The sequence below is a fragment of the Rhincodon typus genome, chromosome 22 (assembly GCF_021869965.1).
Source record: "Rhincodon typus isolate 14 chromosome 22, sRhiTyp1.1, whole genome shotgun sequence".
NCBI classification, from domain to species: domain Eukaryota; kingdom Metazoa; phylum Chordata; class Chondrichthyes; order Orectolobiformes; family Rhincodontidae; genus Rhincodon; species Rhincodon typus.
In genome coordinates this window covers 33,525,661-33,549,834 of record NC_063353.1, presented here as the reverse complement: position 1 = coordinate 33,549,834, position 24,174 = coordinate 33,525,661, and the positions used below count along the sequence as shown (strand labels likewise).

At 40.4% G+C, this 24,174-nt stretch overlaps 1 protein-coding gene across 1 annotated transcript in view; it reads left to right on the top strand.

The window, feature by feature from the left end:
• LOC109912097 (golgin subfamily B member 1-like) overlaps positions 1–24,174 on the top strand; it is a 62,801-nt gene that overhangs the window by 494 nt on the left and 38,133 nt on the right. The window contains exons 2-9 of the mRNA XM_048610114.1: positions 5,477–5,585; positions 6,292–6,444; positions 7,525–7,671; positions 12,051–12,230; positions 12,565–12,687; positions 14,756–14,869; positions 16,550–16,835; positions 20,756–20,865. Coding sequence (XP_048466071.1) covers positions 5,484–5,585; positions 6,292–6,444; positions 7,525–7,671; positions 12,051–12,230; positions 12,565–12,687; positions 14,756–14,869; positions 16,550–16,835; positions 20,756–20,865 — 1,215 coding nt within the window. The 5' untranslated portion in view covers positions 5,477–5,483. The remainder of the gene's footprint in view (positions 1–5,476; positions 5,586–6,291; positions 6,445–7,524; positions 7,672–12,050; positions 12,231–12,564; positions 12,688–14,755; positions 14,870–16,549; positions 16,836–20,755; positions 20,866–24,174) is intronic.

The following is a 24,174-nucleotide window of genomic DNA, read 5'->3' as shown; positions in this document are numbered from 1 at the left end:
GGGGGGGCGGGGGGTGGAAGGAGACCTGATTGTCAAAGCTTGTTGGGAGGAGACCCTGATTGCCAAGGCTTTTGGCGGGGGGAGGAGGGGTGTACTATAATTGCCAAGGCTTTTGGAAGGGGGAATGCTGTGGAACCTGATTGGCTGTCTCCCCAAATCTTGGCCATTTCTGGGATTTGAGGTGGGGTGTGATATACTGATGCCATGGGCTACTGTTGTGCATCTTGAAACTAGGACCTGTGAATGGGAACTCAGATACACGGGCTGTGGGGTGAGGAGTTTTACATCGGAGTTTGGTGATAGGATGAGGTGCCGCAGTCATGAAATACACATGCTAATCTTTCCTTTTGGATTATAATAAGGTACAATTGTGTGTGCATTCTACTGGCTCCCCAATTTCTAAGTGGTTTGTCCATAGACTGGCCGTAATATGGAGCTGAACAAAAAAACACCAAAGAACTGCAGATGCTGGAAATCACAAACAAAAACACAAATTGCTGGAAAAACTCAGCACCTGTGGAGAGAAAGCAGAGTTAACATTTTGGGTCCTGTGAACCCCCTTCAGAAGGGGTTCACTGACCTGTGCCTTTCCACGATCAGTTGTGAGGAAGTAATGTCTGAACAGAAGGCTCAGTGTCAAAAAACACTGTCCTGAATTTCCATTTATTGACGGCATGCTTTCCCTCATCACCAGCCATCCCCTATCACCAAACCCTTTGCACTGGAGAATGAAGAAAAGGTTGTCTAACCTGGAAATGGGATACAGGGGTAAAAACTCAAATTCCACAAGAGGACAATCAGCATTGTGAAAACTTGGAGAAACATGATCTTCTTTTGTGTCCAGAGGTTGTGGAATCAGTTTACAATTTTAGCTAGAGCACCTGAATGAGACTGAAACATAGATATTTGCAACCTGGTCTGCAGTGGCAGAGGCTCTCGTATTTTGCTGTTCTGTTGTGAATTGTGAGGTTTATTGTATTAAAGTATTTGTTTTTGGAGAACTGTGATAACCTTAATGTCTTTTTGTGGTTCTGGTCCCAAACCCAGAGAGGTAATGAGTTCAAATCACATCTGAGTAAGTTATGAAACCAAAATTGATAAATCTGCTAATTTGTCAGCTGATACCTGGAAAATGACCAGTGAAGCTTTCACATAATCCCATCTGCTTCATTAATGTCGCACACCACAAAACTATTGTACCTTGAACATTGAAATACTCAGTCAAGAAGCACTTGGATGTTAAGTTAAACTGTGTGTGTGTGACATGGTCAAATTCCCTCTTCTTCTAATGTACGTTTCTATAAGAACACACTGTTATGGTTGTGTATTGTGGTTTATTACTTAGAAAATGGATCTGTGACTTCCTGTTTGTGGTACTCAGGAACTCGACTGCAGTAGAGACTGAAGTTTAGGGATCCATAGGATTTGTTCTGGATTTGATCTGAATAAATCACTTTCCAAGGGTTTAATTGCACTTTCAGTATTAATGGGATTTGCTGACTAATTGTAGATAACTGAAGAGATTACAATTATGCCAATACACCAGTGGAAACAAGCCCAGTTCAGTTATTCAGACACTTAACTGAATTGTTTTCTGCATGTATGGTCAGCAACTGTTTCACATAATTATAAAGTTTACATTAAAAACTCATTGTAAAGTTTTATTTTTTTTTATTATTCTCATTACCCCAAAGAGGACTAGAGTTTGGACTGGAGGAGGCTGATTAGATAGATGTTTTAACATTGAGTTCAGAACTGAACAAATAACAATATGAAATTTTTACAGCAGTATTGGTGATATTACCATTTCTGTCCCTTTGTCTCTAGATTACTTCAGAGAGTTGCATAGAACATAAATTATAGAGACAGGCCATTCAAACAGCTATTCTGTTCTAGTTTTTATACTTTACTCAAATCCTATCCAATTGCAGTTATTTCATCACATCCTCATAACATTTTTTTTATTCTCTCTTCTCTCAAGTACTTATTCAGTTTTCCTTTGAAAGAATCTAAACAATTGATCTCAATCACTTGCTGTGGTAGTGAGTTTCACATTATCACCACACTCTCTGAGTAAAATAATTTCTCCTTACTTGCAACTATCTTCTATTTATGACTCCATAGTTTTATGTTCTTCCACAAATTGAAACATTCCACATCTACCATCTCCAATCTATTCATCATTTTAAGGATCTCTTTCAGGTCTCCTTTATCTTCTATTTTTGAAAGTAAAAAACCCAATCCGTTCAATATTTCATATGTTTTCTGGAACCTGTAATCTCTGTGTTCTGGCACCATCTAATTTCTTTTTCACTTTCCCTAGAGATTCTGCCTTTATAGAATGGAAACCAGAATCAGACATAATTCTGTATGAACCTCCTGTATAGAAACATGTCCTATACATGTTCCTACTTTTCCTATCAAAGTGAATCACCTCTCATTAATCTATGCTGAAGTATATTTGCCACTTAACTGTTGAATCTGCATATTTTCTTCATTAATTTATCTAAATATTGGCATAGTCATTGCTTCGCATCATTAACTCAGGTGCGGTATTCTATTTAATACTGAAAGTGCAATTAAACCCTTGGAAAGTGATTTATTCAGATCAAATCCAGAACAAATCCTATGGATCCCCAAACTTCAGCCTCTACTGTAGTCGAGTTCCTGAGTACCACGTTGTCTAAACAGGAAGTCACAGATCCATTTTCTAAGTAATAAACCACAATACACAACCATAACAGTGTATTCTTGTAGAAGAGTTCATCCTACGTCAGTCCTTAACTTCTTGCTTTTAATCTTAACTGACTACTTTGATTTTCCTAAACAAGAAAAAACTATAAGAACTGCAGATGCTGGAAATCAGAAACAAAAGCAGAAATTACAGGAAAAGCTCAGGTATTCTAGCAGCATCAGTGGAGAGAAAGCACAGTTAATGTTTCAGGTCCTGTGAACCTTCAGTTCTGAAGTGGAGTCACTTAACTATGCTTTCTCTCCACAGATGTTGCAAGGTCTGCTGAGGTTTTCCAGCAATTTCTGTTTTTGTTTTTGATTTCCTTTTGCTTTCTACAATGTGTCCATTTTATTGTGTTAACTTGTCAATTTACTTCATCTGTTTCCACCACTGTATTCACCTGCTCTTGGACTTTTTAAAAAAAAAAAATTCCATGACCCTTTCTAGCTGAATGAACTGTTCAGCTTCTCTTTTTATTTTATCACTTCATTAGTTCCCTTCAACTTCACTGTTTGGGAGTCACAGCAGCTAAATGGAGTTTGAGTATAAATGACCAATTATCTAATTAAGTCGAGAAACATGCTAAAAGAGCTGAATGGCCTATCACTATTCCTGTATTTGTTATTGTAATCATCCGTGTTATGTAGCTACTCCCCACTATGTGTTAAATAGTTATTCTTCTACACTCCAGCCCCTTGGCACCTGTTACCCAGTTTTCATAGAATCCCTATAGTGTGGAAGCAGGCCATTCAGCCCATTGAGTCCAAACTGAGCCTCCAAAGAGCATCCCATCCCGACCCACCCCGTCTTTGGCTAATCCACCTAGCCAATGTATCCCTGGACACTATGGGCAATTTAGCACAGCCAGCCTGCCTAACCTGCACATCTTTGGACTCTGGGAGAAAACTAGAGCACCCGGAGGAAATCCACACAGATGCAGGAAGAATGTGCAAACTCCATATAGACAATCACTCGAGGTGGAATCAAAGCCAGGTCTCTGGTGCTGTGAGGCAGCAGTACTAATCACTGACCCATCGTGCTGCCCTGTAAAGCTCTGCCAATGTGACTTGAAGTTACAGAACTACCTTTCACTTCCAGGTTTAATTCCCTGATTCTCTCTATCACTTTAATACATAGCTGTAGAAGTAAACTCGAGATCCTCAACATTCAAGTTCAGCTCCTAAACCTGCTTTGTGAGCTCTCTTTGCAGCCATTCAGGCCTTGCCTAGATCATTAACTTTAATGGGTTGTGATGATTGGGTCATAGTCACTAAGTGAAACCAGGATGTAAACAGCCAGCGGTAAATATGAGGGCAGTGATCCAAACTCAATGACCTTTTGTTCTTTACGTCTAAGGCTCATGAGTACAGTGTTGGGCAGGAGTTAATGCATGTTCTTAAAGTGGCTTCAGGATTTAATCTAATCCAAGACTGAATTTTAAAAAAAAGGAATAGCTTTATTTTTGGTTTAACATGCAGCTAAAATTATCTGTTTGATCTGTGAATCCAAACACAATTGTGCAAATGTACTCTGGAATCGTTTTGCCATGTTGATTTGTTGTCGAATACTTAATGTTAAGGCAATACTTTAAATTGCAGAGGAACAGGTTACTCAACTGCTTAAATCTGTTCTAGCATTCAGTTAGGTCATAGCTGAATTGTTCCTCAGCTGTTTACATGGCTTTGTTACTTGTCCCTCAGTATTTTTAGCTAATTAAAGTCTATTGATTGTAACGTTAAACATTTCAATTGAACCCTTGGATCTGCAGCTCTTTTGGAGATAGCTCTAGATTTTTATTCTGATATGGTGAAGTGTTTTCCCTTGAATGAGGGCCTTGTTCTAACCTTAACCCAACTAAATATGCGCTCCTCTAATTTGCATCTCTTAAGCATCCTGATTTTAATCACTCTACCAATGATGACTCTGCCTTTGGTTGTCTGGACCCTAAACTGTGGAATTCACTTCCTATATCTCTCCCCTTATCTACCTCATTTTCCTTCTTTAATTCACTCCTCTGTGACCAAATGTTTGGTCATCAGTCCTAATATTTTCTTATGTGACGTGGTGTTATACTTTGCTTTATAATGTTCCAGTGATGTGTCTTGAGTTGTTTTACATGTACATGTTGTTGTAAAATAAGTTGCACAATTTGGTGAAGGTTGTGTCCCTTCGCTTCGAAGCAGGTGGCTTTGGTTTAGTATTGGCTTTTGGCAATTGACATCTCACATATCTCATTTACTACACCCCTGTTGTAACTTTTCTTGTCTCTGTTTAATCAATCCTTGATTGGTATGCGACTTAACTGTTCTCTCATTCCTCCTACACATTGACTATCCAGTCTATAATAGAGTTAACCAATGCTAGAAGAGGCCAATCATACTAGTGCTGGCTGCCTGAAGGAGTTTTCCAAATAGTGCCACTGCTATATTTTTTCCTCCATTGGCCTGCAAATGTTTTCTTCTTTAAGCATATATCCTTTTGAAAGACACTGTTGAATCAGCTTTGACACCCTTTACAGCAGTACCATCCAGATCATAACTTTCTGTATAAGCATCCCATCAGTGTTTAAAACAAGATCAAGGCTCTTTTTGTTCTTCCTGCTTTTTTTCCTACTACAATTCCAAGTTTTGGTGTCCCCTTATCCACAACTTTCTGATTTACGTCCTGTCCCTCCTCCCCTTTTCAACTTATCATCTTAATAGGAGAATAGTCTAACGTTGTGTTTTCTTGTCCCATGAGCAGTTCCACCATGCTGAGCCGTCTGTCAGACCTGGCGAAGGGTGTCAACACCGTGCTGCAGGATCTTTCAGGGGATGATAGTGGAGACGGGACCAGTGTTTCTCAGGAAGTGGTGAGTTACATACAAGGGTCCTATAGTGTTTCTACTTTTCCTATCAAAGCGCGTCATCTCACATTTACCTTTACCAACTTTCATTTGCTGTTTGATTGTCTAGTCTGCAAGTTTTCTTCGGTTAGTTACTTAAACTGATTTTTAATATTGACATGGGCCTAACAATAGTAGTTGAATGTGAATAGTTGAAGTATTTACCCTTGCTGTTTCAACCAAGTGTCGCTGTCACTGGAAAAGAATCATTGATCTCAAATCTCTGAGATACTGTTTTTCTCTCTCCACAGATGTTGCCAAACCTGCTAAGTTTTTCCAACACTTTGTGTTTTTGTGTCACTATCACCAGATTTCTTTCTGCCCTAAATATCTTCCTTCAGCTTGGGAGAAGTATCCCTCAATTCTGATGAAAGCGTCCAACGTGAAGTGTTAACTACTTCACTCTCCTCACATACTTCCAGACTGTTGTATATTTCCAGTTTTTGTTTCAGAGTTCTGTGGTATTTTGCATTAGGTGGACAGATATACCTGCTAGTGCCCTGCTTGAGTGTTAACTGCGCAGTTTTTCAGATTGTCTTTAACATTTCCTGGATGTTACGTGAAAACTTAAAGCACATATTCTGTTATGGAGATTCTCTTGCTAAAACAAGTGTAAATGGGTTATACTCTTGAGAGTGCTGGCCTTTTCTGCCACTTTATTTGCATTGTGCAGGAGACCAATCAGCAGCCAGAGGTAGAGGCCTGTGCTAAGGTATCAGAGGATGTGTCGGAGCGTCTGGCACAGACTGAGCAGCTTGTGGTTCAGCTCAAAGAACTCATACGTGAGAAAGACTTGCAGCTTCAGAGTAAAGAGATCACAATTAAGGTGAGTTGTGGAGTTTAATGTGATCAGCTTGAGAGGTGTACCATTTATCACTCTGAACTTTCCTGTTGAAGTAAGACTCTCTACGATCCACCTGACGATTGTACTAAATATCCCTTGTTATTAGGCAAAATAATTTTTTCTATGTATCTTTTTTTGAATTTAGTTCTCACTGATTTCCATTTTTTCTCTGCTCCTACTTTCCTTATATACATTTAAATCTTGTGAGTCTATATTCTAAACTTCTCCCAAGTCTTTGTTTGCCAAAACAGTCTCATTCATTAGATGAGTAAGAGGTGCATTTTTGTACTTGCATTCTGTCTTTGATCTCATCACCCAGTCTTTGAGTAAATAAGTTTCATCTGAACTCCCTACAGGATTTAGTAATGACTACTTTTTATATTTATGCCTGCTTTTTTTTTAGTCTCTCCGACATGTGGGAACATCTCTAAACCTACTCTGTCAAATTAATTTGTAATTTTAAAGACCTTTTATCAAGTTATTGCTCAGTGTTCGCTTCTTTACAGCATATAGCCTTCTTTTGCTATGGGTATAACATCTCAATTCTACTATCAACTTTTTAAATCTTTTTCACATATTCTCCAGTGCCTTTAAATCCCTCTTGTAATAGAGAGCAAATGTATGCATATTAATGTTTGCATGCATGTGCAGGCACATTTGTGAGTAAACATGGCTTACAGCTGAACCCAACCCTACACTTTTTAATTTCCGCATAAAAACCAAAAGAACTGCGGATGCTGTAAATCAGGAACAAAAACAAAGTTGCTGGAAAAGCGCAGCAGGTGTGGCAGCATCCATGAAGGAAAAAATAGAGTTAACGTTTCGGGTTACGTCGGGTCGGAACCTTCTGAGGACCCAAAATGTTAACTCTGTTTTTTCCTTCACAGCTGCTGCCGGACCTGCTGAGCTTTTCCAGCAGCTTTGTTTTTGTTCCACTTTTTAATTCCCATTTTGGTATGAATGACCCTGATTCTACACAAGCTGGTAGTTTGCTGATCAAAGCATCAGGGGGTCGTTTTGAGTGCACCATTTGATAACAGAGAATGTGTGATTATTTCACAGGAGGAGAAGGAGCTGTTTGATGCCAAATTGGCAAAACTAAAGCTGCAGGCAAAAGCAAAGGTTGTCTCATTAAATGCCCGGATTGAGGAACTACAGAAACAAACATTATGCATACCATCATCACAGCCAGAGGAGCATACTACTGAGGTAAGGAAACAGATAAACTCATGTGAGTGGTTATATATAAGAGTATATTCCTAAGGATTCCAAGTACTTAGCTCAAAACATTTGCCTGAGTAATCGTGTGCACCTGGTTTGAAACATCATAAGCTAATTGCAGTTTTTGATGCTGGTGGCTCAATTAAGGAATCTTTAGATGTAAGGCCAGAACACACCATGCAGGAGCCTATTCGCTAATGAACAAGTTGACAAAAAGTGAAGTAGATCAAAAATTTGTAATGAAGGGATGCCAAGTAACCATTGTTGCTTTGCAGTGCCCATCCTCATTGCTTTCTGGCACGCAGTCCCTGTAACTTTATGCAGGCAGCTTTCCAGCACAGAGTTCAGGAAACATCCAAGGTGGAATATCCAACTCGTAACTGGAGTTAATTGGAAAGAGTTCTAATTTTCAGTCACCTGAGGCTAACAAATCTAATCACACCGACAATAATCTGCAGCTGATCATCAAAGACTACAGCTGGACCTATCATAGTTTTCCAATTACTGGAAGTCAGTGTCTAAAATAACAAGTAAGTAAAGGTAGAATCAGGGTGACCAGTTTTTCTTTTTAATCTTTAAAGCTGACCTGCTTTGATCGGATTATAGTCTATCGAATTCTGTTCTATTTACTGCCTGTTAGGCTTTGCTGATCCACCGTAATTTTAGCCACTGGCTTTTGACAGGCACCTGGGAAGGTTTGAAATTAGCTGCCATATGTGAGTTAAAGCTCCCTTCACCAAGTGAGCCATTATCAAGTATGAGGTGGAATGACTTCGACACAACAATATCCTGTTAGTTTTCTTTTCAAAAGGCAGCACAGCTCACTGTCTCCCTGAGCTCCTCCAAACTCCACAATATTGCAATTTTTGCACTCTCTTATTTTTGGTCTTCTTTTTGTCCCTGATTTTCAACTCTATACTTTTGGTTACAATTTAGATCACAGTTTCAGCTGATGAGACTTTTCACCTCCGGAATTCCTTTTTTAAACTTCTGTCTCTCTCTGTGTCTTCCAAGTTCTCTTTGACCAAGATTTGGGTTATCTGTCCTAATATCACTTTATCAGTGTCTGATTTTTCTTATTAAGCTTCTATGAAGTAATTTGGAATGTGACACGACTTTTAAAAAATGGATATGGAATAAAACTTCCTCAATACAGTTCCAGAAAACCTCGTTGAGGAAGAGTAATGTGGGTGCAATTCACTAGTGTTTAGAAGAACCAGTGGTACCTCTTAGAAATCCATAACATTTTTACAGGATGAGACATGGTAAACGCAGGAAAGATATTCCCACTGATCAGGGAGTCCAGAACCAGGGGTCACAGTCTAGGATACAGGGGAGGCCATTTAGATTGAGATGAGGAATTTCCTCACCCAGAGAGGGGTGAGCCTGTGGAATTCTTTCACAGAATGCAATTGAGGCCAAACATTGAATGTTTGGATTTTAGTAAGGCTTTCCAAATGATCCCTCATTGTAGGCTCACCCAGAAGATTAAGATAAATGGGATCCACGGTGACTTGGCTGCACAGATTCAGAATTGGCTTGCCCATAGAAGGCAGAAGGTAGTAGTGGAAAGGTGCTTTTCAGGCTGGAGGTCTGTGACTAGTGGTGTTCTACAGGGATCCGTACTGGTACCTTTTGCTGTTTGTGGTAATATATAAATGACTTGGATGAAAATGTAGATGGGTGGGTTAATAAGTCTTAAGACGATAATAAGATCAATGGAGTTGTGGATAGTGTAGAAGGTTGTCAAAGAATACAGTGGGATATAGATCTGTTGCAGATTTGGCCGGAATATGGCAGATGGATCTTAATCTGGCTAAGTGTGAGGTGCTGTACTTTGGGAGATCAAATATTAAGGAAAAGTGTACAGTTAATGGCAGGACACTGAACAGCATTGATGTACAGAGGGATCTTGGGGTTCATTTCCATAGCTCCCTGAAAGTGGCCATGCAAGTAGGTGGGGTGGTGAAGAAGGTATATGGCATGCTTGCCTTTATTGGTCGGGGAATTCAGAACAAGAGTCAGTATGTCATGTTGCAGCTTTATATGACTTCGGTTAGGCCACACAAGAGTATTGAGTTCAATTCTAGGCCACATTACAGGGAGGATATGGAGGCTTTGGAGAGGGTGCAGAAAGTTTACCAGGATGCTGCCTGGATTAGAGGGTACGAGCTATAAGGAGAGGCTAGAAAAACTTCCATTTCAAGCCCACCGACTCCCTCAGCTACCTGGACTACACCACCTCCCACCCACCCTCCTGCAAGAATGTGATCCCATACTCCTAATTCCTCTGCCTCCACTGCATCTGCTCCCAAGGTGGGGCGTTCCACTCCCGAGCATCCCAGATGTCCTCCTATTTCAAGGAATGTAACCTGCCCCCACCCCACCCCCTCCAGTGATTGAAGATGCCCTCAACCGTACCTCTAGCATTTCCCACACTTCTGCCCTCACACACCCTTCCCCCAACAAAAATAAAGACAGAATCCCCCGTGTTCTCACATATCACCCGACCAATCTCCGCATCCAATGTATCATTCTCCGTTACTTCTGCCACCCACAATCCAACCCCACAACCAAAGAGATATTTCCGTCTCCACCCCTATCTGCCTTTCATAGGGACCGCTCACTCTGTGACTCCCTCGTCTGCTCCACACTCCCCACTAACCCCGCCACCCCCGACACCTTTCCCTGCAACCACAGGAAGTGCTACACCTGCTCCTACACCACCTCCTCTCCCTCCTCCCGCCTTCCCCCCACCCCCATTCAAGGCACAAAACAAGCTTTCCATATCAGACAGGGGTTCACCTGCACATTTGTCAACTTTGTCTACTCTGTCCGTTGCTCCCGATGTGGCCTCCTGTTATCGGTGACACCAAGCATAGACTCGGAGACCATTTCGTAGAGCATCTGTTCTCTGTATGCAATGAACGACAACACCTTCCAGTCGCCAACCATTTTAACTCCCCCTCCCACTCCGCTCCCTGGGTGACGTGTCCATCCTGGGCCTCCTCCAGTGTCACAATGACACCACCCGGAAACTGGAGGAGCAGCCCCTCATATTCCATCTGGGGAGCCTACCGCCCGATGGCCTAAGCGTGGAATTCATCAGTTTTATAATCTCTGCACCCCCGGCCTCATCCCATGACCAAACTCCCCCTCTCACCCCTGCCTCTTTGACCTGACACAACCTGTCCATCTTCTCTCCCACCTATCTGCCCCTCCCACCTCACTGACCAATCCTCACCACTCCCTACTTGCACTCACCTATCACCATCCCACCTACCTTCCCCAGCCCCACCCCTCCTCTCTATTTATTTCCCAGCTCCCTTCCCCCTCCCCATTTCTGAAGAAGGGTCACGAAACATCAACTTTCCTGTTACCCTGATGCTGCCTGGCCTGCTGTGTTCCTCCAGCTCCACGCTGTGTTGTCTCTGACTCTAGCATTTGCAGTTCTTGCTATCTTTGAAAAACTCGGGTTGTTTTCTCTGAAGCAGGAGAGGCTGAGGAGAGACTTGATGGAAGCCTATAAAATTGAGATGCATAGATAGAGTTGACAGTGAGAATCTTTTTCCTCGAGTTGAAATGTCCAAAACTAGGGGGCGTGCATTTAAGATGAGAGGGGGAAAGTTCAAAGATGATGTGGGGGCAAGTTTTTTATGCAGAGAGTGGTAGCAGTCTGGAACACACTGTCAGGAGTGGTGGTGGAGGCAGATAAGATAAGGGCATTTAAGAGACTTTTAGATAACCACATGAATATGCAAGGAATAGAGGAAAATGGACCATGGGCAGGCAGAAGGGATTATTTTAATTTAATTTCATGTTCGGCACAACATTGTGGGCCAAAAGGCCCATTTCTGTGCTGTACAGTTCTATGTTCTGTGTTCTAAAGCCATGATCAGATTGAATAGCAGAGCAGACTGAAAGGGCTGAATGGCCTTCTCGTGCACTTTTTTTATATGTTTCTATGAGAAACAGCATTAAATTCCCTCTTAACTGTTCGATCAAACTAACCCAATACATATAGAGCATAATTTTGCTGAGAGGTTAAAGGTTTTAATGAATTGCATTCAATTTCCACAGTAGTAACAGCCTTGAATTATTAATACTTTATTGCTCTTCTTGAGTGAAATTGCCAATTTTGTGCAATATTAGAGCCAGTTTAGTGATGTGGTCTAATTTCTGTGGAGAACTGGGTTGAGACATTCCAAACTCAGTCCACACAGAATCCTTTCAATCGGAAAAGGTTTATCCGTTCTCTTTGTTTCAAATTTGATAAAACCAGCTTCTAACTTGCTACATTCTTCCATCAACTAGAGAGCCAACCTCAATGACATTGTATTGTTTTCTTCCTGAAATTCCATTGACAGGTGCATCTAATACAAAGCTCCACATCTGAGCAGCAAGATGAAATCAAGAAACTTAAGAATCAACTTGAGCAGCAGGAGGAGAACTGTAGGACCCTGCAGACAGCTCTAGATAGTACAAAGGACCAACTTCAAGCTACCAATGAACTTCTGAAGCAGAAAGAGACTGAACATGCACAGCAGGTAAAGAGATTGGTTTTCTGTGAAAGATAAACAAGGACAGCATGGTTTAGATGAAGATTTCATGCTTTGACCCATGAAACACACTCAGGACAAATACAGCATGAGTACATGGGTTTACTCCAATCCCTATCTGCTTTCATGTGAATCTTGTAAACAGGACTAGCAATTTGGTGTGAAATTTTACAGAATTTGAAGCAATATAATGTAGAAATAATCAAACGGAAACATACAGACTAATTTCACATTGAACTCTGGTGACAGATCCTAGAGGCAAAGGGCTTGTAGCTGAATCCTTCTGCAATCCAAATTATGTGTTCATGTTTTGTAATTACAGCTCCGTTCTGTTCAAGACGTCATTCTTGAAAAGGATGCACGATTCCAAGAGCACATTCAGAAACATGAGGAAGAGCTCATGCAGCTGGCATCTGGATCTGAGATAAACAAAGAATTGCAGCAGGTAAGTGTTGCAGGGCTAGTAATAAACTAACAATGGATCACTGATAGGGAGGTGAAAGTCGGATGGAACTGATGACAAATTGAATAAGTTGAGAAATGGCTAAGTGATAGAAGACAGAGATGGCGCTGAATAGAAATGTTCAGCCTGAGAAAGCATAGCCAGTGAAATTCTTAATCTTTTATGTGCAATATTTAATTTTGATATGGGTGTCTGTAAATTAAATTAAATTTATTTATGACACAAATGTGTGTGATAGCTACAGAAGAGCTTGCTTTAAACTTGCATTTTCACAAACTTGGGTGTTTCACAGCACTTTACACCGATGAAGTGCTTGTGAAGTGTTAATGTTTCGAATCCAATAATCTTTCGTCAAAGGGTCATTGGACTCGACGTTAACTCTGTTTTTCTCACTCTAGATGTTGCTTCATTTCTCCAGCACTTTCAGTTTTTGTTTCGGATTTCCAGAATCCGCAGTTCTTTGTTTTTATGCTTATGAAGTTCTGTCACTGTTGTAATGAAGGAACCAATCTCTCAAAGCAAACTCCTACAAACGGTAATGTCCAGATCATCTCATTCAATCACATTAGTCAAAGAATAAATACTGACCAGGACTACAGAGATAACTCCCTTATTCTTTAAAATATTGCCAAGGAATCTTAAGTGCCAAATTGAGATGGTGCTAAGGGCCTCAATTAATGTCTAACCCAGAAGATGGTACTGCCTTCTGCAATGAAGTATCACGCGAGATTACGTGCTGAAGTCTATGGTGTCAGTTGGACCCACAACCTTGTGGTCTGAGCCGACGGTGTGACCACAGAGCCACAACTGAAGCATAACCATCCTCAGAAAGACCTGGATATTTATGTAGAAGGGCTGAGATATGACAGATTTTTATGTGTACCGTTTTATTTATGAAGAGGGAATAGTAAACAATTGTAAGTGGACAACATAAAAGGATATCATCCAGCAGAAGCTGCAAATGACTTTGAAGTAATTTATCTTGCTCCAAAAGCATCTATTCATTGTGATTAAGTTATTACTGAGGCATATTGAGTTCTGGGAGTACGTTGAGAACACAAAACAATAAGATATTCTAAATGTACCGAGAACATAGAACAGTACAGCCCAGGAATTTTGGGGCTGACCATGATGCCATTCCAAATTAATCATGTCTGCCTGCACATGGTCAATATCCCTCTTCCCTGCCTGTTGATGTGTCCATCTGATTGCCTCTTAAGCATTTCTAAAGCATCTGCTCTTACAACCTCCCCTGGTAGTGTGTTCCCACCCTGTGTGTAAAAAGAACTTCCCTCACATATCTCCCTTAAACCTTTCCCCTCTCACCATAAACCTATGTCCCCTAGTATTTGACATTTCTACCCTGGGAAATACTCCGACTATCCACCCTATCCATGCCTCTCATAATTTTATATACCTCTTTCAGGTCGCCTCTCAGCCTCCGACACTCAAGTGAAAGCAATTGAAGTCTTTTGAACCTTCCCTTGTAGCTAATAATGAGCCCAGGTCCATATACTTTTTCCCACGTGACTGCAATAGATATGGATACTTTCAGAATGGCCAGGTTGATAGACACTCATGTGGACTTGATTACAAAAAAGGGTCAACCAAATTCTGTGGATCTCTGCAGTCTGATTTTTATTCATTTTTTAAAAATCCTGGTGTGTGGAAGCATATGTGCATGTTCACGATTGCTTATGTGCATATGAGGTCCATATATCTTGTGAATCTGCACAGTGAGTGCCTTTGTATGTATCTGTTGTGTGCGCATGTTTTTCTCCCTTCCCTTTCTGTTCCTCTTCAAACATTGCTGCATGTCAACATTCTCCAGATTTTACAAAGCTCCAGTGCTGTCACAATGCTAATGCGTCTTTCTTGTGCATAGAGGAGGCCTGATCTGAGGGTTTGCAACAATTTGTTTTTTTTTACATTTGCAGCATTTACAGTATTTTGGTTTCCTTTCTGATCGTGTTGTGTTCCCATGCACTTCCTACTTTTTCTTTAGGTTTTTCATTGTTTCCTCTATCTTGTATTTTGTTTTATTTTATAGATGGTGAAATCATTACAAAGAAAAGTGGAAGAGAACGAGGAAGCACTGCTGGGCCGGACCCGTGTGGTGGAGATGTTACAGCAGGAACTGAATGATACTGATCAGAAAAAACAGGTTTCTGATCCATTTAAATAGAGCCTTTTCTATTTTTCATTAAGAAACTTGGGATAATTGTGCAGGACAGATCCACATACATATAGCAGCAAAGAAGAAAATAAATTGTGAAGAATTTCAAATAAAAAGGTCTATCGTAAACTAGGGATGGTGATCTTTTAAAAAAAAAATTTTGTTATTCTGGCAAAACTAGCATTTATTGTCGAATTTTTGGTGCTTTGATAACTAAGAGGCTTGCAACGCAGTACAGAGGGCAGTTCACAATTCGCCACGTTAGTGGAGACTGAGTGACAGAGTGACATATAGATCAGACCAATTAACTTTTCCTTCCTAAAGGTCAGTTGCAAAAATACTGGACTTTGCAACAATCTAGTAGATGCCTAGCTACTGTTACTGATCCTGATTTTTTTTTTTTTTTATTTTCATGCCATGCAGGTGTCACAAAACTTATCTTTTGAAAGCTTGTAAACTGTAGTAGGAAGAGAAGACTGAGGAGGGAGGAGTTCCGTAGTTTTCATGTCCTTTGAGGAGAAAAAATGAATTTAGTAGAAAATTGATTGAATAATGGAAGGTGGAGGCAAGAGGCAGAGCATGGAAAGTGTCTTGTTTGGAGGTAAAACAAACCAGGGAACAACAGTAGAGATAATGGCCTTCATAAAGCAGCAAAGGATGGGAAAAGTAGCTGCACAGTTAGAGATAATGAAACCTGCTCAGTTAGTGCTTTGGGACATGCAGTAGGTTCCATGGAGTTGAACATTCTAATGTTGATGAAGCTCACTGAGTCTCACAAAACCTGTTGAGGTAAAGGGAACTTTCAGGAGAGCTTTTTACATTGAGTTTTTCTCAAATTAGCCCCACTAACAAAGGGAATTCTACAATTGGCCTTAATTTTCCAGCATCCTGACGGTTGTATGTGACCCAGTAACGTGTTGGAAAGTGGGTGCTTGAGGGCACTGGATGAGAAGAGGTTTGCCTATCTGTTTTCTTTCCTCCCTGCCTTCCCATCCTTTGGCATTCGTTATTCAACCTTGCTCACGTGGAGTAGCCACTGGATTGAAATATGAGAGGGCGAATTTCTCCCGTGGAATCATGTGCTAAAATCGGGTCCATGTCAACTGGACGATGATAAACGGTTTAATTTTGTCCTGGAATAACAAGTTCAAGTGCACAGTCTACGTTTGGAGAGAGAAAATACACAGCCAATGCATGGAAGCAATATTTTCATAAATCCATAAAGCAGGCTCCCCCGGACCATGGTGGAAGTTGTTAGTGTTGGCTCATTTAAATGCAAAGGAGATAAATTAAAAAAAAAGGCATTTTGGGATACAAGGTATGAGTAATTAGAAACATAATGTGTGGTAAATTCAGCAGACTTGGGAGAAACTGTTGCCTTTATACTTATGGTTCCCAAAGCTATCCACCACAAAGGTTTTCCTCATGGCTGAATTTATTATAGATGAATTGATAAAGATTGTTTGCTGTGTTCAGTCAATAACTCCATTATTGTTGTATTGTGAGACTCTCAGAATGATGGGAAGTGAGGTAAAAAGACCATTGGTTTACACTGAGCAGCTCCTAGGTTCCAGTGAGTAAGTGCTTGTAAAAGACAGGGGAAAATGATATTGCTACCTGGAGTTTTTCAAGCAATGTTTCAATATTTAACATGCTTTTGCCCTTCAGGTCCTTGGGGAAAAGCTGCAGGAGGCCGAGGCCAACATTGCTATGTTACAAACTGCACTAGAATCCGAGAAATTATCAGCCGAAACGCGACTGAGGAAAGTGACTGAGAAATATGAGACTGAGTTAATGGAGAAGAATTATATTGCTACACAGATGCAACAGGCACTGCAAGATGCTCAGTCATCCTGTACTGATCTGACCGCACAAAACCAAAAGCTGCAAAGTGTGATAGAAGACCAGGAGAGAATGTGCAAAAAATTGACTGATGAAATAAAGGAGGTGCAAGGTAAAGAAGTAAAACTCTCCAGAAAAGTCAGAGCTACATTGTTAAGTATCCATTGTTTTTGTTTCTTGATCAGTGGTTCACAGAGGTTTCCATAATCTTTCCGATAATCTCCGATCCCCATTTACAGTCGTACTTGCTTTGAAGGTTATGCTAATCCTATTTCATCTTTCATTTGTCTTTGGGATTAAGCACTGTCTCACGTTATGTTGTTAGAGTGGTTAATCAAAGACCTGAGTTTAACAGGCTAATTGTGTGATGCATCTATTTACAGTTAAACGTAATCTGAAGCGTTCAAAAGTAGTACAAATACTACGTTAATGTTGATCTCTCTCTGCACCTTCTCAGCAGCTGTAACACCGAATCCTGCACTCTTCTGTTACCCTGATGCACTTCTATAGTATGAGCTGCCTGTAAAGCACATAAGACAACACTTTTCATTGTACCTCGGTACACATGACAGTAATAAATCAAATACAATCTATCGACATATATACATTGATGTTAGTCTGAAATTGGTCACATATTCTAATGTAGGACCTTTATCGTTTGAAAGGCAAAACCTTGGTCATTAACAAACAAATGCTATTGCTTAATTCGTTCAGTAATTTTGGTACTAGTGTAAAACTGCTACAGACCACCTTCCTCAATCAGAGCTTGAGAATAAATGTTCATCTAAGATGCTGAAGTCAAACAAACTATCTGTTTTAATCCATTAATTACTTGTCGTGACATGTTTTGATAATGTTTTGAGAACTGTGGGTGTTGATTCAGCTCTTGAATACAAATCCATCATGACTGAAAAGAGAAGGATAAGAGAGGAAATATTCGTGCAGGTACCAGTTAGTTGATGCCAGTCTTCTTCTTTTATTACCATTTTTGTCAACTTCATATTTGTTAAAGCACAGATGCTAGTTGGAAAATTGGCATAAGAGGCACCTAGTTTCAACATCGATAATTACCGGGATGGGTACTGTGCTGATTAGATAAATGTGATTCTCACCTGGACTGTCCTATCAAACATTCCCAGGACAGGCACAATATGAATTCAATACAAAGTAAAGTTCCCAGTGCACTGTGCCATCAAACAATCCTACACCAGTATAGTTTAAATGCAGAGTAAAGCTGCTCCTACTCCTCCATGCTTAATGGAGATTGTAATGTCTTTTTTTCAGCATTACTAAAGTCCCTCGTGGTTTCATGCTAGTAAATCTCTGCTACATGGCTCCCAAGGCCTTGGCACCCAAAATTTGATACAATGCTCTAGCTGAGATTTAAGCAAACAACCTGTGTTTTATAAGAGCATAAAAACATAAGCAATAGGAGCAGGAGAATTCTATTTAGCTTTTTAGATTCAATTAGATTATGACTTATCCACTAGACCTTCCCACACTTTTTCCAGTTCTCTTAATTCTCACAATACCCAAATATCTATTGGTTTGTATATTGAATATACTCCATAATTAAACATCCAGTGATCTGGCATACAGAATTACAAAGATGCGTAACCCTTGAATGAAGAAATTTTTCCTCATTTCAGTTCTAAATGGCCATCGCCCTTCTTTTAAACTGTTACCCCTTGTTTTAGGCTCCCTAGCAATGCAGCACATCCTCCCAACTCCTTGATAATTTTATGTTTCGATTTGATTACCTGTCTTGCTTCTAAATTCTAGGGAGTATAAGCTTAGTCAACTCATCTTTCCTCCATAGAGTCATCCTGTCAATCCAGGAATCAATCCAGTCAACTTTCATTGTACAGCAGTTCCCCCTACAGCAAGTATATCATTCCTTAGATGAAGAGACAAAAGCTGTATATAGTGCTTTAAATATGGTCTCAGCAAAGCCCTCTATGATTATAATAAAACTTTGCTTCTGTAGTCCAAACCCTTTGTAATAAAGACTTGCATGCTACTTTTTCTCCTAATGTTTGCTAAACCTATGTGTTATCTTTTTATGACTCAAGTAGGAAGGCACCAATGCTCTTCTGAATACCAACATTTCCCAGTCTGTCACTATTTAGAAGATGCCCTGGTTTTCTGTTATCACTGCCAAAGTGTATAACTTTACATGCCTCTCATGTCATATTTTTGTACTCAATGGTCGAGGATATGCTTTAACAACTGAATGATAAATAAGAGAAGAAAATGCCTAACTGTTACTGTGTGGGATTTTCTTTCTACTGTCCTATTTGAACTCAGTTTTTACAAACTGTATCAGTGATTTGGATGAGGGGACCAAAGATACAGTAGCTACATTTACTGATGATATCAAGATTAAGAATCTATAAATAAATGTGGACGGGCAAATGAGTGGTCAAACATTTGGCAGGTGGAGAATAATGTGAGAAAATATGAACTTGTCCACTAGAAACGGGGTATATTTAGATAGAGAAAGATTGCAGAACCGGTAAGAAGAATCTGGGTATCCTGGTATGTGAACCATAAAAAGTTGTTATGTAATTACAGTCAGTAATATGGAAGACACATGAAATGTTGGCATTTATTTCAACAGGAATTGAGTATAAATGCGTGGAAGTTTTACTGCAGTTGTACAGGCTTTCGGTAAAACCATATATGGGGTACAGTGTATATTTGGGTCTCTGTTACAATATTGTATGCAGTTCTGGTATCCACATTATAGGAGGAATCTGGTTGTACTGGAAAGGATGCAGAGGAGATTTACCAAGATGTTGCCGGGGCTGGAGAGCTTTAGTTTGGATAGATTGGGGTTGTTTTCCTTGAAGCACAGGAGACTGAGCAAAGACGTGATTGAAATGTATAAGACTGCGATGGGCATAGACAGAGGAGAAGGATCTTTTCTCCTTTGTGGAAAGATCAAAGACTGGGGGGCATCAATTTAAGGTAAAGAGCAAGAGACTTAGAGGGATGTAAGGAAAGACTTTTCACCCAGAGGGTGGCGGGAACCTGGAATTCATTGCCTGTAATTAAGGTAGAAACAGAAACCCTTGTAACGTTTAAGTATTTAGATGTACATTCGCGATTCCCACGCTATGGCTATGGGTCAAGTGCTGGCGTTTAGAATAGTTAGGTGGCTGTTTCTGACTGGCACAGTCTTGATGAGTTGAAGGCCCTTTTTTCAGTGCTGTAGACCTCTGTGACTGTGATTGTATTTGATAAAGGTTGGAGTTGCATGGGAAGCAGTTCAGAGACTGTTCACTTGAGTCATTCCTGGAATGAAATGCTTATTTTATGAAGAAAACTTGAACAAGTTGGGTCTGTATCCATCAGAGTTTAGAGAAAAATGACAGATGGTCTTATTGAAACATGTAAGATCCTGAGGGGACTTGATGTAGAAATGGGAATGTTGTTTCCTGTCACGGGGAAGAATAGGACCAAGGTGCCAGGTTTAAGAATAAGTGATTTTGCTTTTTGAGATGGTGTTGAATAATTCGTTTTGGAAAAGTGTGTTAGTCTGTAGAATTCGCTTTCCTCAAAAGCAGTGATGTGAGGTACTGGTGTTGGACTGGAGTGGACAAAGTCAGAAGTCACACGACACCAGGTTATAGTCCAACAGGTTTATTTGAAATCACAAACTTTTGGAGCGCTGCTCCTTCATCAGGAGATGTAACAAAGGAGCAGCACTCCAAAAGCTTATGATTTCAAATAAACTTGTTGGACTATAACTTAGTGTTGTGTGACTTCTGACTCAAACACAGTAGAAGCTGGGTCATTGAATTGATTTAAGCTGAGATTTTTGATGGATAAGGGGTCGAGGGTTATTGGGCCAGTCAGGAATGTAGAATTGAGATCACTCCATGATTCGATTGAATCACAAGAGTGTGCTCAACGGACTGAATGGCCTACTCCAGTTCCTAAGTTCTATGTTAATATTTTGGTCATGGCGTCTTCAAGACAAAACAGGGAGTGTAAAATTCAGGAAGAACTATTTCTTTACTTCCATAGATGGAGCGAAGAATGTTGAAGCAAATGAGCAATCAGAAGCTAAACAAACATCACAGAGCGAGACATCTGACAGAGTCCAGGAGCTTGAAGAGAAAGTGCAATTACTACAGGTTAGTGAACCTTTTCTGGAAGTGGAATGAATGAGGAGAAAGACATTGAATTAAATCACATTCACTGATTTGTGAAGTCTGCAATATAAACATGTTGTCCTCACACATTGATAAGTAGGAAGTTCAGGATTGCCATAACTGAGGTTTGGTCATTTCTTGTGGTTTTATAGAGTCATCGAGATATACAGCACGGAAACAGACCCTTCAGTCCAACTCGTCCATGTTGGCCAGATATCCTAAATAAATTTAGTCCCGTTTGCCAATATTTGGCCCATATCCCTCTAAACCCTTCCTATTCATATACCCATCCAGATGCCTTTTCAATGTTGTTATTGTACCATGCTGTACCGCTTTCTCTGGCAGCTGATTGCATACATGCACCACTCTCTGTGTGGAAAAAGTTGCCCTTAGCTCCTTTTTAAATATTTCCCCTCTCACCTTAAACCTATGCCCTCTAGTTTTGGACTCCCCCACTCTGGGGGGGGAAGTCCTTGCCTATTCACCCTATCCATGCCCCTCATGATTTTATAAGCTTCTATAATTTCATCCCTCAGTCTCCAGTGTTCCAGGGAAAATAGCCCCAGCCTCTCCCTATATCTCAAACCCTTCAACCCTGTATATCTTTTCTGAACCCTTTCAAGTTTCACAACATACTTCTTGTGGCAGAGAGACCAGAATTACATGCAGTTATTCCAACAGTGGCCTAACCAGTGTCCTGTACAGCCGTGACATGACCTCCCAACTCCTGTACTCAATGTCTGACCAATAAAGGCAAGCATACCAAACGCTGCCTTCATTATCCTGTCTACGAGCGACTCCACTTTCAAGGAACTATGTTATGAACTTGCACTTGTTGAAGCTCTGTGTATGACATGCAGATGGCTCATTACAAATGGAATGCACAGCAAAACCAAGGAGGTCTCTGGTATAATCCACACTATAGCTACCTGTCCCTCCTCTGTCTTTGCGAGAATGGTATAGACAATGACCACCACTGAGTTTTGGTGTGCCAGGTCTCATGGAATCAGCACCAACAATTCACTGCTGTTTGTTGATATCACATGGAGTGAATTGAATGGGCTGACAATTGGCATCTGTGATGCTGGGGACTGCTGGAGAAGGACATGATGGATTGTTCACTCTGTACTTCTGACAGAAGATTGTGACAAATGTGTAGCAATACCACGTTCTGGGATGGTAAGAACTGCCGATGCTGGAGTCCGAGATAACAGTGTGGAGCTGGAGGAACACAGACCAGGCAACATCAGAGGAGGAGGAAAGCTGACGTTTTGGGTTGGGACCCTTCAGAAATCTGATGTGCTTTTGCAACTTTAATGAACATGACCATGTTGCTCTCACTATAGTTCAAGAGTATTAATGTTCTACTTGCTTTCCTCTCTTTCTGTGCCTCTTAATGGAATGTCTCAGCTCACTCACTATTGTTCTGTGCACTAAATATGGTAATGGAGATAAAAATTGAGATCTCTGTTGCTGCTTCAAACCCATAACTAAGCAGCTATTTCGGGACTAAGATTAAGCTTTAAGCAGCTTGTAAACTGTCTCTGTGCCACTTCTAATATCCCTGTTAGATGTCAGTCCTGCTTTCGCAGTTGGATTTCAGTGGTTATTGATACTTGTTCCCAGTTGATTCTAAATGCGAGGTAATTAGTGGTGGCTAACAGTACTGTAGTCCAGTGGCACTTAAGACCAATGTTACATCAGGTGTTTTATTACAGGAGTTTATGCATTACTGAATTCATCATAGTCTTAACGCAGAGTCACATGGCTCACTTCAGGGCTTGAGGAGATAAATCAGGGCTGACGCTGGAGTGCTGTACTGAGGGAGTGCTGCTCTGTGTGTGCCGTCTTTTAGTTCAGACTTTAAGCTGAGGTTCCATGTGCTTGGTTTGGCAGATGTGAAAGATTTCATGGCCCTGATTTGAAGAAAGTGAATTATCCCTAACATCCTGGAAGTATTTAGCCCTCGGTCAACATCACATGAACAGATTATCCGGTTGTTATCAGATTGTTGTTTGTGGGAGTTTGCTTTGCACAATTTATCTGCTTTGTTTCTGCGTTCTAACAGTGACTGTAAAGTGCTTTTGAGAAATCTGGTCATTCTGAAAAGTGCTTAATAAATACAAATCTTCACTTTTTTAGTACTTTTTTGCTGTGTAGTTTATCTAATCTGCCGAATTCCCTTAAGATTAGATTTGACCAGAAGCTGTTGTGACAAAAAGTCATTGAACTCAAATGTTAAATTCGTTTCCCTGCCCTTAGTTGCAGCCAGATTACTGAGTATTTCCAGAATTTGACAGTTTGATGATGTGATTTGTTTTAAACTGCTCCAAATCTTTTTGTTTGGCCTCCCTGGCATTTCCTTGCTCCTACCAAACTCTTTGTTCTTACTGCCCATCACCCTGTACCTGAATGCTTCCATTGGCACTCATTACCAACTGCACCAAATTCTGCATCATTATTCATGTTTAGAAATCATCACAGCCAACAGTGCAGCTGCTCCTGGTGTCTGTCCTCACTCTTGTACTTCCTTTAAGTTTTTTTTTGGCTTCCTAAACAATATCTTGATTTTAACTCCTCAATTTCAAGATTCCAACCCTTTGTTTTACAATCCTTTCATGGCCTCGTACCTCTCTATCATGATTATCTCCTCTGGTCCCACAGCCTTGAGGCATCTGTACACCTATGTTTCTGGCCTGTTGAGTATTCCTGAATTTAACTGCTCCATCATTGGAATCTTTGTCTTTCGCTTCCAAAGCCCTAACTGTCAAATTTCTTCCCTAAAGCTCTTCAGTTTTCTATCCCCCTTTTCCTTTAGATTTCTTAAAAACAATCTCTGATCAAACCTTTGGCTTTCTCCCTAATATTATCATGTGTAGCTCAGTGTCAAAAGTTTTATAATGCTTCTGAAAAATGCCTTGGGATGTTTTATTATGTTGAGGTACTATATAAATACATAAAGTGTTGGTCATTCCCTCTCTCTACAGTTTAAAGCAGAGGTTTTGGATATCTTTACCCAATCGTTGGGACTTCTTAAAAGTCTTCAGCTGCTTACTTCATTCCATGCATTTCTTGAAAGTCTTCTGAAACCTAATAATCACTGTCACCTCTTCTAACTGCGCCACTATTCTCCTAAATGATTCAACTTGGGATATTTCCTGTGTTAAAGGGTGTATTATATTGGGGGAAGACAAAATTTCTGCAATATTTCCAAATCAGTCAAGTGTCATTCCTGGCCAGTCAAGTGTAGCTTTTTGTTTGGGGTTTATTTCCAAATATACAAATGAGAAT